General features: G+C 61.8%; 1 protein-coding gene across 2 annotated transcripts in view; it reads right to left on the bottom strand.

The window, feature by feature from the left end:
* Positions 1-1,159: 1,159 nt before the first annotated feature.
* SPEG (striated muscle enriched protein kinase) overlaps positions 1,160-12,338 on the bottom strand; it is a 31,083-nt gene continuing 19,904 nt past the window's right edge. For both annotated transcript variants that reach the window (XM_027734714.2, XM_039381813.1), the window contains exons 21-43: positions 12,047-12,159; positions 11,674-11,842; positions 11,497-11,590; positions 10,948-11,148; positions 10,740-10,800; positions 10,462-10,539; positions 10,094-10,266; positions 9,969-9,995; positions 9,574-9,726; positions 9,311-9,353; positions 9,149-9,217; positions 6,781-9,013; positions 6,504-6,656; positions 6,314-6,430; positions 6,068-6,235; positions 5,666-5,788; positions 5,306-5,470; positions 4,444-5,131; positions 4,114-4,353; positions 3,818-4,041; positions 3,225-3,300; positions 2,817-2,966; positions 1,160-2,512 (exon numbers count right to left, since the gene is read on the bottom strand). In XM_027734714.2, the coding sequence (XP_027590515.2) occupies positions 2,305-2,512; positions 2,817-2,966; positions 3,225-3,300; positions 3,818-4,041; positions 4,114-4,353; positions 4,444-5,131; positions 5,306-5,470; positions 5,666-5,788; positions 6,068-6,235; positions 6,314-6,430; positions 6,504-6,656; positions 6,781-9,013; positions 9,149-9,217; positions 9,311-9,353; positions 9,574-9,726; positions 9,969-9,995; positions 10,094-10,266; positions 10,462-10,539; positions 10,740-10,800; positions 10,948-11,148; positions 11,497-11,590; positions 11,674-11,842; positions 12,047-12,159 (5,726 nt within the window). In that variant the 3' untranslated portion in view covers positions 1,160-2,304. The remainder of the gene's footprint in view (positions 2,513-2,816; positions 2,967-3,224; positions 3,301-3,817; positions 4,042-4,113; positions 4,354-4,443; positions 5,132-5,305; positions 5,471-5,665; positions 5,789-6,067; positions 6,236-6,313; positions 6,431-6,503; positions 6,657-6,780; positions 9,014-9,148; positions 9,218-9,310; positions 9,354-9,573; positions 9,727-9,968; positions 9,996-10,093; positions 10,267-10,461; positions 10,540-10,739; positions 10,801-10,947; positions 11,149-11,496; positions 11,591-11,673; positions 11,843-12,046; positions 12,160-12,338) is intronic.

Genomic DNA, 12,338 nt, shown 5'->3' with positions numbered 1-12,338 from the left:
TGTGTGAGGTGGTGTGCGTGCGTGTGCGTGTGTGTGTGTGAGGGGCCGTGTGCGTGCGTGTGTGTGTGTGTGAGGGGCCTGTGTGTGTGAGTGTGTGTGTGTGTGTGTGTGTGTATGCGCGCGTGCGCGTGCGTGTGTGTGCGCGCGCGTGTGTGCCTGTGTGCGTGTGTGCGTGCGTGTGTGTGCGGGGCCTTGTGTGTGTGTGCAGAGCCGTGTGTGTGTGCGTGTGTGTGTGTGCAGAGCCGTGTGTGCGTGCGTGTGTGTGTGTGCGGGGCCGTGTGTGTAGCCGTGTGGGTGTGTGTGCGGGGCCTTGGGTGTGTGTGCGGGGCCTTGGGTGTGTGTGTGCGGGGCCGTGTGTGTGTGTGCGGGGCCGTGCCGGTGTGTAGGGAGCGGCGCTGGCCGTGTGGGAGTGTGCGGGGCCGTGGGGGTGTGCGGAGAGCAGCGGGTGTGCGGAGAGCAGGGGGTGTGCGGGGCCGTGGGAGAGCAGCTCCGTGTGTGGGTCTGCGCAGGGCAGCATGAGGGTGCAAGGGAGCTGCTGTGGCCGTGCGTGTGCCCCAGAGCGTCGGTGTGCGGTGGGGGGACGCCATGGGCTCTGACACGCCCTTGGACACACGGGTGTGCAACGTGCACAGTCGTGTGAGCTCGCGTGCGTGTCGGGGCAGCGTGTGACAGCCCGCAGGCACCAGGCTGTTACCGTGTGCCCGTGCCCACAGCGGCAGACACAGCACCGAGGGGCCGGTGGGTGCAGCGAGGGGCAGCCGGGGGGGCCGGCGGGCTGTAACCAGAGCAGCCCCTGCTGGCACGGCCCGACCTCATATGGGCAGTGGGTATTTATAGCCGGGCATGAGATCCCTCACGAGCACGCGCCGTGTCCCCAGCAGGAGCCCGTCCCTGCTGTCTCACTGTCCCAGACATGTCGGGCCCTCTGACACCCCATATTTTCGCTCCATGACGTGAGGGCTATGTGAATCAGCTCCCCTGCACTCATCCCAGTACTTTGCAGCTTCTCTGCCTTCTTCAGCAGGTTTCCAATACCATTACTAGCCCAGCCCCACCTGGAACCCTTCCTGGCCTCAGAACCTTAACCTCCCGAGATACCAGGGAGCGCAGTGCGCTTCCCACTCCCACAGTCCCCCCCAACAAGGTGCTGAGACTGGAGGAGCTGCTCAGGGTCTTTATTGCTGCTCTGACACACTGCTTGCTCCAAACCACGGGGACATTGGCAACTCCAGAGCCTGGCAGAGAGGAGGAGACAGGGATGGGGATAGGAACGGGCAGACGTCTTCTCCCCAAAGTCAATAAATAAAGCCCTATCACTACAGCAGCATCTGGAAGGGGAGAGCCCAACCACTGCCCCTGTCCACCTGCTCAGAGCACCCAGGCCATGCTGGAGCATCTTGCTACCAGCTGGGGAGGGGTGAGGAGGGGACACAGGGCTCGGCAAGGCACTCAGGATCAGATGGGAGGGGTGAAGAGTCTGGGGATAGGTGGGCAGGCTGGCAGTGGGGCACAGGGCAAGGTCTGGAGCTGGGCAGGCAGAGCACGAGCAGCATGGGCCTGAGCAGACGCAGGAGGTGTGCGTGGCACCTGGGTGCCCCCCTGCGAAGAGGGGGTGCCTGCCAGTCCCCCGCCCTGGCATGGGGCACAGCTGACAGCCCCGGGGAAGGCACCGGCATCGGTCCTGGGGCCACAAACCTACTTGCCAGGACCAGGGCTGGGAAAAGTAGAAGGTGGGGGGCTGGCAGCCCCCACTCCCAGCTGTAAGGACTGGAGCTGTGCAGGCTGGCAGGGAGGCGTGAGCAGGTCCCTCTCTGCAGGAACCACAGGAGCAATCTCAGTCCTTGGGTGCTGGTGTGCAAACCAGGGGGAGCACAGGGACCCGCACACCGTGGCCGGGGGCAGCTGCAGGCTGCGGTGTAAGGCACACGGCTGATGGGATCTGCATGGCCAGGGTTGGCTGACATGCTGGCAGCTCTCCCCCTCCCACCTGGGGCTTCCCTTGCCCCACTGTCTGCATCCCATTCTTCTCCCGACCCTCTGCCACATTCTCTGTTCCTTGCAGCAAGGCTTCCAACCACCTCTCCACTGCCGGACCCCACTGCTGGTCTGGCTGGGGCAGCACCTCCTCTCCATCGGCACTGCCAAAATGATGCTGGTCACCACTGTCCCTGGCAGCAGCACATGAGGTCCATGGACTCATCCCAGCGCGTCCTGGCTCCTCCTCAGCCGCCCTGTACTGCGGCCCATGGAATGTTCCTCTGGCTCCTCGGCCCCTCATGGCCGTGGCCGTGGCCGAGGCACCAGCTACTGTGGCCCTGGTGGCTGTCCGCCCTGGTAGGAGCGGAGTAAGACCTTGTGCTTGGTGACAGCCTCACCACGGCGCCGCTGGTGATCCACCAGAAATTCCTTGAGGCGGTTGGTGGTGAAGGTCAGGGTCTGGCGACGCAGCTTCATCAGGTAGGCATCCTGAAGCCAGGCATTGGCAAAGCAGTCCTTCACCGTGGGGCGGCTCCTGGGGCAGAGCCAGCTCTGCGTCAGGAACTTCAAGGTGTCCACTGATGCTCCACCCCCCAAACCCAGCCACTGCCCCTGCCCTGCAAGACTCAGGGATCCCAGCAGGGACAGACATCCACTGCCAAGAGCAGGAATGGACTCCAGAGCCCCGGGCTTAGGAGATCCCAGATCTCTCCAGAAGGAGGGCTGGACCCCAGGGTCCCACTGATGATATCTGGAGGGATCCCATGTAGCAGGGAGCTGGTTTGGTCAGAGGCACAGTGTGGGGCCACATATCCTCCCTGGCTGGGCCAGGCACTCACCAGGGGTGGACAGTGAGGACCTTGCGGATAAAGAGGGCAGCAGTCTGTGAGACATTTGGGTACAGCCTGAAGGCATCAAAGCGCCCTGCCAGTATGCGGTTCTCCGTCTCGATGGGGTCCAGTTCGAAGAATGGTGACCGCCCACTGAGCCTGTGATGGTGGAGGGGGTGGCATGGGCTGGGGAACAGTAGTGGGAGGTCCCCTTGTACATAACCCTCCCTTCCCCTTCCCTGGTTTGGGACAGCCACAGCTGCCCAGAGTGCCTCCATCCCCACGTCTAGCTGAGAAGGGTCTGTTGGGCTACAGCATCCCTCAGTCCACAATCAGCTTGGCGTCCCCCATGACACCAAGCCCTGAATGAGGCTGACTTACACTTCAAGGTGCTCATCCCCCGGCCCCTTCTCTTACATGATGTAAGTGAGGACTCCAACACCCCAGACGTCTGCTGCGGAGCCCACCGGGTCCCCCTTCACCACCTCTGGCGCTGTGGGCAGGGAAGCAGGTCTGTCATACACACTGAGACACCAGCCCCAGCATCCATACCACTCCCAGCACCTCCAGAACCTGCAGTAGCCCCAGCACCCACAGCATCCCCAGTATCCTCAGCACCTACAGAAGTTGCCATATCCCCTGCATCCACAGCACCCACACGCAGTATGCCCAACACCCACAGCAGCCAAGCAGCCACAGCAGCCACAGCACCCCACTACTGCACCCTCCAGCACCCCTCCCTGACACTCACCCTACTCTGACATCCCAATATTCTAACAGAGCCCAGCACCTCCAAAGGGACCCCAACTGCCCCACAGCTCCCAAACTCTTCCACTGACCCCAGCAGCTCTCACAGAGCCCCCAGCTCCCCCAAGAACACAGTTCCTCCCAATTCCCAAGCTCCCCAGTCCATGGGCATACATGCACACCTTTGGGAACAAGCATGCTCCAGTTCCTTCCCTCTCCTCATCCCCACCCCCCTGCCACCACACCCCTGGTGCCCCACTCACACATGTACTCCAGGGTGCCAGCACGTCGCCCCAGCTGCCGCAGCACAAGAGGATTGTAGGTCTGGGCACTGCCAAAATCAATGATCTTGAGGGCATTCGTGCCTGAGACGATGATGTTGTCTGGCTTGATGTCGAGGTGCACGATGCGGCGGCCATGCAGGTACTCGAGGCCCTGTAGGAGCTGCAGTATGTAGCTCACCACGTCATCCTCTGAGTAGCGAAACCTGGGGGCAAGTGGCATCAGTGGGCAGTCCTGTACTAGCAACTGTCCCCGGCAGGCCCGCGCCCACCTGTACCTGTCCACGATGCTGTAGAGGATCTCCTTGCCGGCACAGTTCTCACAGATGAGCACCAGGTAGCGAGGGGTGATGTATGCCTCGTGCAGGGCCATGATGCGCTCATGGTGCAGTGCCTTGAGGACTTCGTACTCCTGCAGCACACTCTGTTTCCGCTCTGCCTCATAGGGCACGATCTTGGCCATGAAGTGCTTCCCTGTGGCATTCTCCTTGCACAGCCGAATCACCCCGAAACGGCCCCTGCGGCATAAGGTAGCACTCAGCATCTCTGGTGTGGAGTGCTGGGGGCAGAACACTCCTGGCAGAGCATCCCATTCCATGGCTACTCACCTTGCCTTCTCATCCAAGAAGGTGTATGGCTTCTGGGGGACACCCTGCCGCAGCGCCGTGCCATCTTTTGCCCCTGGGACCCCACTCTCAGCTGGGGGCTCCTTGGAGGATGGGGTGGTGGTGGTGGTGGGCTCTGGCACAGGGGGTGATGAGGGGGGCATGGAGACAAAGGAGGTGACCATGTAGGGAGGCATCTTCCGTGCAGGTGCAGTGTTGGGCGTGGGAGATGGTGTAGGGGCTGGACTGGGGGTGGTTGACACTGGGGAAGCAGGGGGGGACTTGGAAGGTGACAGAGCCTGGGACAGGGGGGAAGTGTCCGTAGGGGGTTCAGGGGACCCCTGGATGGGGGTGTCTGTGTGGGGAGAGGCAACAGTCTGAGGAGGGGTGAACATCAGTTCAGGGGGAACACAGACAGTGATGTTAGGTGGAAGCTCAGGGTCTGGCGGATGACCCTCCTCATGGGGAGCAGAGGATGGGGAGACCCCTGGGGGGACACCCTCCTGTGCAGCCCCAGCTGCCTTCTGTACCACTCCCTTGTGCTTGCGTGGTGGTGTGGTGGGGGGAGCCCCTGCTGTCAGTGGCTCCAGCTGCTCCACAGGTGTCTGGATTGACCGGCTGGAAGCCACCTTCTCAGGAACAGGGACGGGGACAGGGACAGCAACATCCTTGACTGGAGCAACTCGGGCATCTGAGGGAGCAAAGGCAGGTATGAGCCAGGTGGGGGTAATCCAGGAGTGGGGTGTAAGAAGCGCTTAATTTTCTAAAGCACTGAGGGGGAAGATGCCCTGGGAGTCAAGGTACCCCCAAAGCATCCCAGAGGCCCCACAGCTGCCCTGTGCCCCATGAGACAGGGTTCACTCACCTGCCGCCTCGAGATGCACCTTTGCTGAGGGGGTGCTGTAGGGTCCCTGCCCGGCCTTGTTGACACAGGCCACCCGAAACCTGGCAGTGCTCCCAGGGGGCAGGTCTGTCACATTGAAGTAGCAGTCCACAATGCTGGTGCTGACAATCTTCCACACATGCTCCCCTGCCAGAGCAGGAATAAGATGAGGCCAGAACAGACCAGGGACAGAGGCAGCCCACAGTCCCCCATCCTTGATGCCATCAAGCCACAGCGGACAGCCAAGACATTGGGCACTTTTGTCCTGTCTAGGTGTCCCCCTGTGAGCCCATCTTCCTGGCTGTGGCTCCTAGGAGATGAGAGGCAGTGAGTGCTGCATACCATCCAGCCTGCGCTCCAGCGTGTAGGTGCAGGGGGCTTTGCTCTCCGCGGGCTTCCACAGCACCAGCACTGTGTTCTTGTACTTCTGGGGGATCTCTGGAGTGCCTGGCCGCCCAGGGAGCCCTGCAAGGGGACAGACAGGGTGGGCTGGGTGCCTGGCCAGGGCAGGGCAGAAGCTGCTGTGATGTGAGGACAAACAGCACATGGGTTCAGAGATGCCAGAAGTGCTCATGCAAAACCAGCCTGTCCCCTCTCAAAAAGCCCCAGTCTCGTGCAGATGTGGAGAACAGAACTTAAGCGACCTGCTTCGACCGGTCCCCAGCCCTGAGGTGTCTGCCTGGCTTGTGCTCTTTCCCCATGGGGCAGCACCTCTGTCTCCCGAGGTCCCCTCAGCCTCCTTACGTGCCACAGCCACTGTGCAGGAGCTGATGGCCGTGCCCAATATGTTGGCGGCTGCACACTCGTACAGCCCTGCGTCCTTCCTGGAGACCTTGGTGACGGTGAGCATCTGCCGTCCATCCTTGCAGGAGACAACGTTCAGCGCACTGTCCGGCTGCAGGGACTTCTTGTCTGTGGGGAAGCAGACAGGAGAGATGATACAGTGCCCCCCTAGAGTCCACCCGCTGAGACAATGCAGGCAGCCCCCACCTTTCATCCACAGGATCCGGGGGGTTGGGCTGCCAGCAGGCAGGCAGCAGAGGGTCAGCGCCTCGCCCTCCAGCAGCACCTGGTCCTTCAGTTTGATGTGGAAAATGGGGGGGAAGTCTGGAAAGCAGAGTGGTGGATTAGGCTGGGACAGGGATAGGCACCCACCATCCCATCCTGGGGCTCCACCTACCTGATTCACTGGGTACGTGTGGCCGGCCAGCGGCAAGTGCCTCCTCCTGCAGAAGGCTGGAGGGGATGCTGGGCTGCGAGGCCATCTTCTCCTTCTTGCCCCGGGAGAGCCCCCACCGCTCCCAGCGGGACCTCTTCTGGCTGTCACCCCCACCTGTGGGCACCCAGGGCAGCTGAGACAGGGGCCAAGCCATGGCAGACATGACTGCCATGCCCACAGTGACTGGGCCATGGGTCACCAGCAGGAGCCTCCCATAAGATCCCCCCTCATCACTCACCTTTGGCGGAGGCAGAGGAGCCCATGCTGCCCTCGGAGTGCAGGGACTCAGAGGAGGGTGCGGGTGCTGGGGGAGGTCCTGGTCTCAAGCTCTCGCCCTCAGAGCTGGTTCGACGGAGCTCCTGGGGCCCCTCGCCCTCTGGCCGCTCATCTGACACGCTGCGCAGCCGTGCGGAGACCCGCTCCACTGTGGCACTGATCTTCCTCCGCACAGCCACCACTGGTGACTCACTCTCCCCACCACCCCCCAGCTCTGACTTGAGGCTCTCTGAGTCCCTCCGCTCCTTGGAGCTGGCCATGGCCATGCTCCAAGAGAAGCGGCGCCCACTGGATGGGGTCTCACTGCCTCCGTCCTCCCCCACGCTCTTCTTCCTCTCAGCAGGTGGGGTCCGCTTGAGAAGAATGGACATCCTCCGGAAGAAGCCCCTATCCTTCTCCACCTCATGCAGGTCCTGCACTGACTTGGACTTGGCTGCCAGCCCGATAGGCCGGTCCCTCCGCAGTTCCAGGGGCACACCAGCTGGTGTGGGACGGTAGATGCCCTCATCAGAGACTGGGGGGCTGGCCAGGTGCCGGTCCTCAGAGCGGGAACGGGTGAGGAGCTTTAGACCCCGGGTGAGGGATGATTCCCGGCCCCTCTTGAACTTGGCCTCGAAGACCTCCTCCGAGTCGATGTCCTGGATGATCAGGGAGCTGGAGGAGCTGGTGGGCTTCACCTCCCTCCTCAATACCGGTGCTGGTGTAGGCGGCTTTGCAGGGCTGGCTGGTGGGGTCTCCTTGATGGTTGATGGAGTCTCCTTGATGGTTGATGGAGTCTCCTTGATGGTTGGTGGGGGCTCCTTGGTGGTTGGTGGGGGCTCCTCAGTGGCCGGTTCCCCAATTTGCGTGGCTCCCATGGCTTGCATCATCTTGGCGTAGGAAGACTTTATGTGGGTTTGGGGGCCAGGGGCAGGGGTCTGTGGTGGGATGGGTGCTCCCGTCCTGGCAGCCCCCTCCCCACTGGGTCCAACAGCCTTTGTGGATGACTTCTCCTGCTCCCTGTCCATGGGCTTCTTCCCCGTGGTGGTAGCAGCCATGCTGGCCCCAGGCTGGCTGTGTTCCTCAGGGATGTGTCTCCTTCCAGAGCCGGCCTTGGCAGGGGGAGCCTGGGGGACAGTGGTCTCTGCTGCAGGGGGTGTTGGTGGGCTTGCAGTGTCTGACGTCACTGTGGGCCGAGCATCAGAGAGGGCCGAGAGTGAGGGGGACTCCTTGAGCTGCTGGGCCTCTAGGCAGGCCACTGGGATCTCCAGGGGTGCACCAGAGCGTCGGTGCCGGACAACAGGCTCGGCATCCCCATGGCTGAAAGAGCTGCTCTTCTGCAGCCGGAACTCAGAGGGGAGGAGGCGCGGTGAGGTGGCCTCACTGGAGGCTGCCCGCACCAGCCTTGGCACTGCTGGTGCCTCCAACCGGCCTGGCCGCGGGACTTTTTTGTCAGGGCCAACCCCCAGGGTCTCCAGGAGGGGACCCCGCAGGCCACTGACCTTGCTGTCCCCAGAGCTGCCCCGCAGCAGCCGCTGGCGCATCAGCTCTAGGCGCTGGGCATGATCATCCTCCCCCCAGGTCACCTTCCGGCGAGGCAGCTCCATGGAGGCTGCCTTGGCCAGGGCCCGGCGGGAATCCCGCACCACTCCAGCCCCTTCCTCAGTCCCAGGGGACTGTTGGAGCAGTAGGGCGCTATCGGCAGATCCGCCTCTCTTCAGCTCTCCCCGACGGGCACTCCCTGGGGACTCCAGACTGGAACCCTTCCTCATGGCTTTGCGAGGGTACTCGGGCCTCTTCTGGGCTTCAGGGGCTTCTTCATCAGAGGAGCCAGGCGCCTCCACCTCTGCACACGGTCGCCGTGGCCCAGCACCCCTCGGCCGCTTCCCCAGGAACACTCCGGGCTTCCCTGTGCCCTGGCTCTGCCACTCCATGGCGGAGACCTCCCCCTCTGGCTGCAGCCCCTCAGATGGCCCAATGGTTTCATCATCCGTGGGTATCTCATTGAGCGACATGCGGGAGCCAGAGAATTCCACCTGGTGTGGCATGGGAATGAAGGGCAGCTCATCCAGGTCATCTGAGTCTGAGGAGGATGACAGTGCTGGTGACTCCTTGAGGTGCCGGGGCACAGCGATGGAGAGGTGGTTGGACGTGTCCTCGAGTAGCTCTGGGATCGGCCGCAGCACCATGTTGCACTTGTAGCTGATCTGTGAGCGCTGCAGCCAGCAGAGAGGGCTGGATCAAGCCCAGGTGCATGGCATGGCATGGCATGATCCTGCCGGTGCACATCACCCCATCCTGCCCAGCACACAGCCCTGCCCGCTCCCTTGCTCCCCAGCCCCTGCCTTCACCTGCCATTTCCGACGGGAGAGGAAGAGCTTGAGGTGGTCGGTGCTGATGACCTTCCCCTTGGCCAGCGTCTGTGGGGTGAGAGGACAGCGGTGTCCCATGGAGCCTGCAGCAGGCTCAGGGAACCCCATGGCCGCTTGGCGCTAGTCCCTGCCCAAACTCACCTTAAACCAGGGATGCTCCAGGGTCTGCTCTGCATTGGGTCTCCTGTGAACCAACACCACTGGGTGAGAACCATCCAGGCTTAGGGGCTTTGGCCAGAGGGGTAAGGGCAAGAGGGTCTGGTTGCCCGTACTGCACCCAGGTAGGGCTGTGCAGCCAGCTTGCCCTTGGGCATCCTGATGCGCAGGGATCCCCACCTTCCCTCGAGCACAAGGCTCATGCTGGAGAGGCAGGGGATGGGGAAAGAGGACCCTGCAGCACTCACAGCCTGTCGTTGACCAGCACTTTGATGACGAAGCCCTTGGCTTCCCGGGTGAGCCCCTGGAACATCCTCTCCTCAAAGGCCACATTGTAGTTGCGGATGTTCATCAGCGTTGTCTTGTCGTTCTCTCCCACAAAAGGGGAAATCCCCGTCAGGCTGCCAAGGAGGAGATACTGTCATTGGGCCGTGGGGACATGGGAAACAGCATGAGAAGTACAGGAGACTGAGGACAGGACCTCACACCCCAGCCCTGGTGCCAAGGGGAGAGCAGAGGCAGGAGCAGCTGGGGAGGAGGCTGAGTCTGCAAGGACTCATGTGCATGATCACATCCTCAGCTCTGGAACTGGTGAGGGTATGGGAAGGGTGTCCCTCCCATGAGGGCACACCAGGGCACTTACCAGAGGTATGCGATGACCCCCACAGGCCTGTGGAGAGAACAGTTATTGCACATCATGAGCCCTCTGGGGTGCAGCCCCTGCTGACGTAGCAGGGAGCCTACCAACCACCCCAGGGCCACCCTTACCAGATGTCAGTGACACTGGAGACAGGGGTCTGGTTGACGATCTCAGGGCCCACGAACTCGGGGGTGCCATACTTGCAGTACTGTGGCTCCTCAGGCGTCAGTTCCTGTGCATTGCCGAAGTCGCAGATCCGGACCTGCTCGCTGCTCAAATCTGCCATCAGGAGGTTTTCTGGCTACAGGACAGTGCAGAGCAGAGTGGAGCTTGGCAGGATGCAGGGGCTTTCCCTGGTGCTCTTGGCACTGGGGGCAATGCCTCCCAACTATATACAGGAATGTTCCCTGTCAGCAGGACCAAGCCCCTGACAGTGCACCAGGAGCCCTTCCCTCAGGGCACAGGGCAGGAGGGGTCTGTAAAGGCCTACACTCACTTTGATATCCAGGTGCAGGACGCTGTGCTGGTGCAGGTAGCAGATCCCTTCCAGGACCTGCCGCATGTAGGACCGAACCTGCAAGAGAAGGACTGAGGAGGATGAGCACTCTGAGCATGGGTCAGCCCAACACTAGCCCTGCGAAGAGGAGAGTGTGGGCTGTAGCCCCCTCAGTAGCCTGATACAATGAACATTGCATATCTCTAGGCTGAAACAGATCCCAGTGTCCCCAGAATCCCTCCCTTCTCCATCACTTTGCCCCCACAGCATTTACTCACCTCTGACTCACAGACCGAGGGCTTCCTCACCATCCTGTCCAGCAGCTCTTCCTCAGCACAACTGGGTCCCAGTCAAGGAGCACAGAAATTCCATGCTCAATTGTGCCCTGCATCCAGTTCCTCTGCACCCATTCTGCCCACCCATTCCCCCAAAAGCCACCTCTCATCCCCTGTGCAGCGCACTCCTGGGGCAGTGCCTGGAGGATACAGCTCCATGACTATTATGACTGCATTCTTCTTCTCAAAGGCATCATGGAAGAAGACGATGCGCTCGTGGTCCAGCTGCGAGAGAATGTGCAGCTCCCGCCGCGCTGACTGCTTGGCCTTGGTCCTCCCAGGGATGAACTTGGCGGCAAAGTCCAGCCGGCTGCTCTTCTCTGTCACCCTCCGCAGATAGGAGAAAGCCCCCCTGCAATGCAGCAGTAGGGGCAAGGGAGGATAAGAAGGTGGGCAAGCAAGAGACACCCCCCCTTCCCTGAGCAGCTGGTGCAGGCACTCACTCTGCAGGGAGCTGCCCACAGCTCTCCATGACCATCCATGGAGAGACCCCAAGCCTGGCTTTTTTCTGGCTACCTCAGCTCCCCACCCTAAGCTAGCACTGGAGTATCCATTGACACCTGAGAGCAGCCCCAGCACACCAGGATGTGGGGTACTATGGAGCTCAGTTCCCCATGTTGGAGCCCCAGGGTGCAGCCTGGCTTCAGCAACCCTGTCCCTGTGGTTTCTGGGGTGCCCCCTCATGCCAGCAGACACGTACCTTCCAATCTCCTCGTGCACATCGTAGTAGTCAGTCAGGCGTTGTGCCTTGTGCAGTGCATCCTCCTCCATGGCAGCATCAGTACTGGGCTGGACTGGGGGAAGGAAAGGCACTGGCATGGGGCAGGCCAGGCACCCAGGCTCTATCCCCAAGGGCTGGGGGGCCAGTCAGTCGTACCTGCCTGCACCACCAGCTCTGCCTTGCAGGAGACCTCCCCAGCCAGGTTCTTGGCCGTGCAGGTGTAGACACCACTGTCAGGTTCGGCGGCACCCAGCACCACCAGCGAGCACTCGTTGTCCTCATATACGAAGCTCAGGTGGCTGCTTTCCTCCAGCAGCTCCCCATCCTGAGGGTGGCAGGGGTGTTGGGGACATCCTGTCCCATCCCTGACCAGCTCCCACCGCCCTTTCCCCATAGTTAGGGATGGGGCACACCCTGCATCACCAGGGTTGAACACAACCCTGAAATCCCAGTGCAGCATCCCAGGTGAGGCAGCATGCAGGTCCAGTGGGTCTGTGGGTCAGGAAATGGTTGAGAGCTCCCGGCCCACCTTGTACCACATGATGTCCGGCAGCGGTTTTCCCTCCACCACCACAGCGAAGCGCGGTGTCTCCCCTTCTTGGACATCAATGTCCTCCATGATGGTCTCAAAGCGTGGTGCCTCTGCCAAGAGACAGGGCATGGGGCACCACGGGACAGTGTCACTCCCCTACCACTGGCAGGGGGTGTATGGCTGTGGGGCACTGCAAGGAAGTGTCAGCTCATGGTGTAGGTGCATGGAGTAACATGGGGCTGTGCCACCCCAATGCACATGGGAGCGGGACATTACGGGGCAGGCCACC

Source organism: Pipra filicauda, unplaced genomic scaffold (genome assembly GCF_003945595.2).
Source record: "Pipra filicauda isolate LSUMZ 115617 unplaced genomic scaffold, ASM394559v2 scaffold241_size1546129_pilon, whole genome shotgun sequence".
In the NCBI taxonomy this organism is placed as follows: domain Eukaryota; kingdom Metazoa; phylum Chordata; class Aves; order Passeriformes; family Pipridae; genus Pipra; species Pipra filicauda.
Note: the sequence above shows the minus strand (reverse complement) of the source record. Positions and strands in the feature narration are given on the sequence as shown.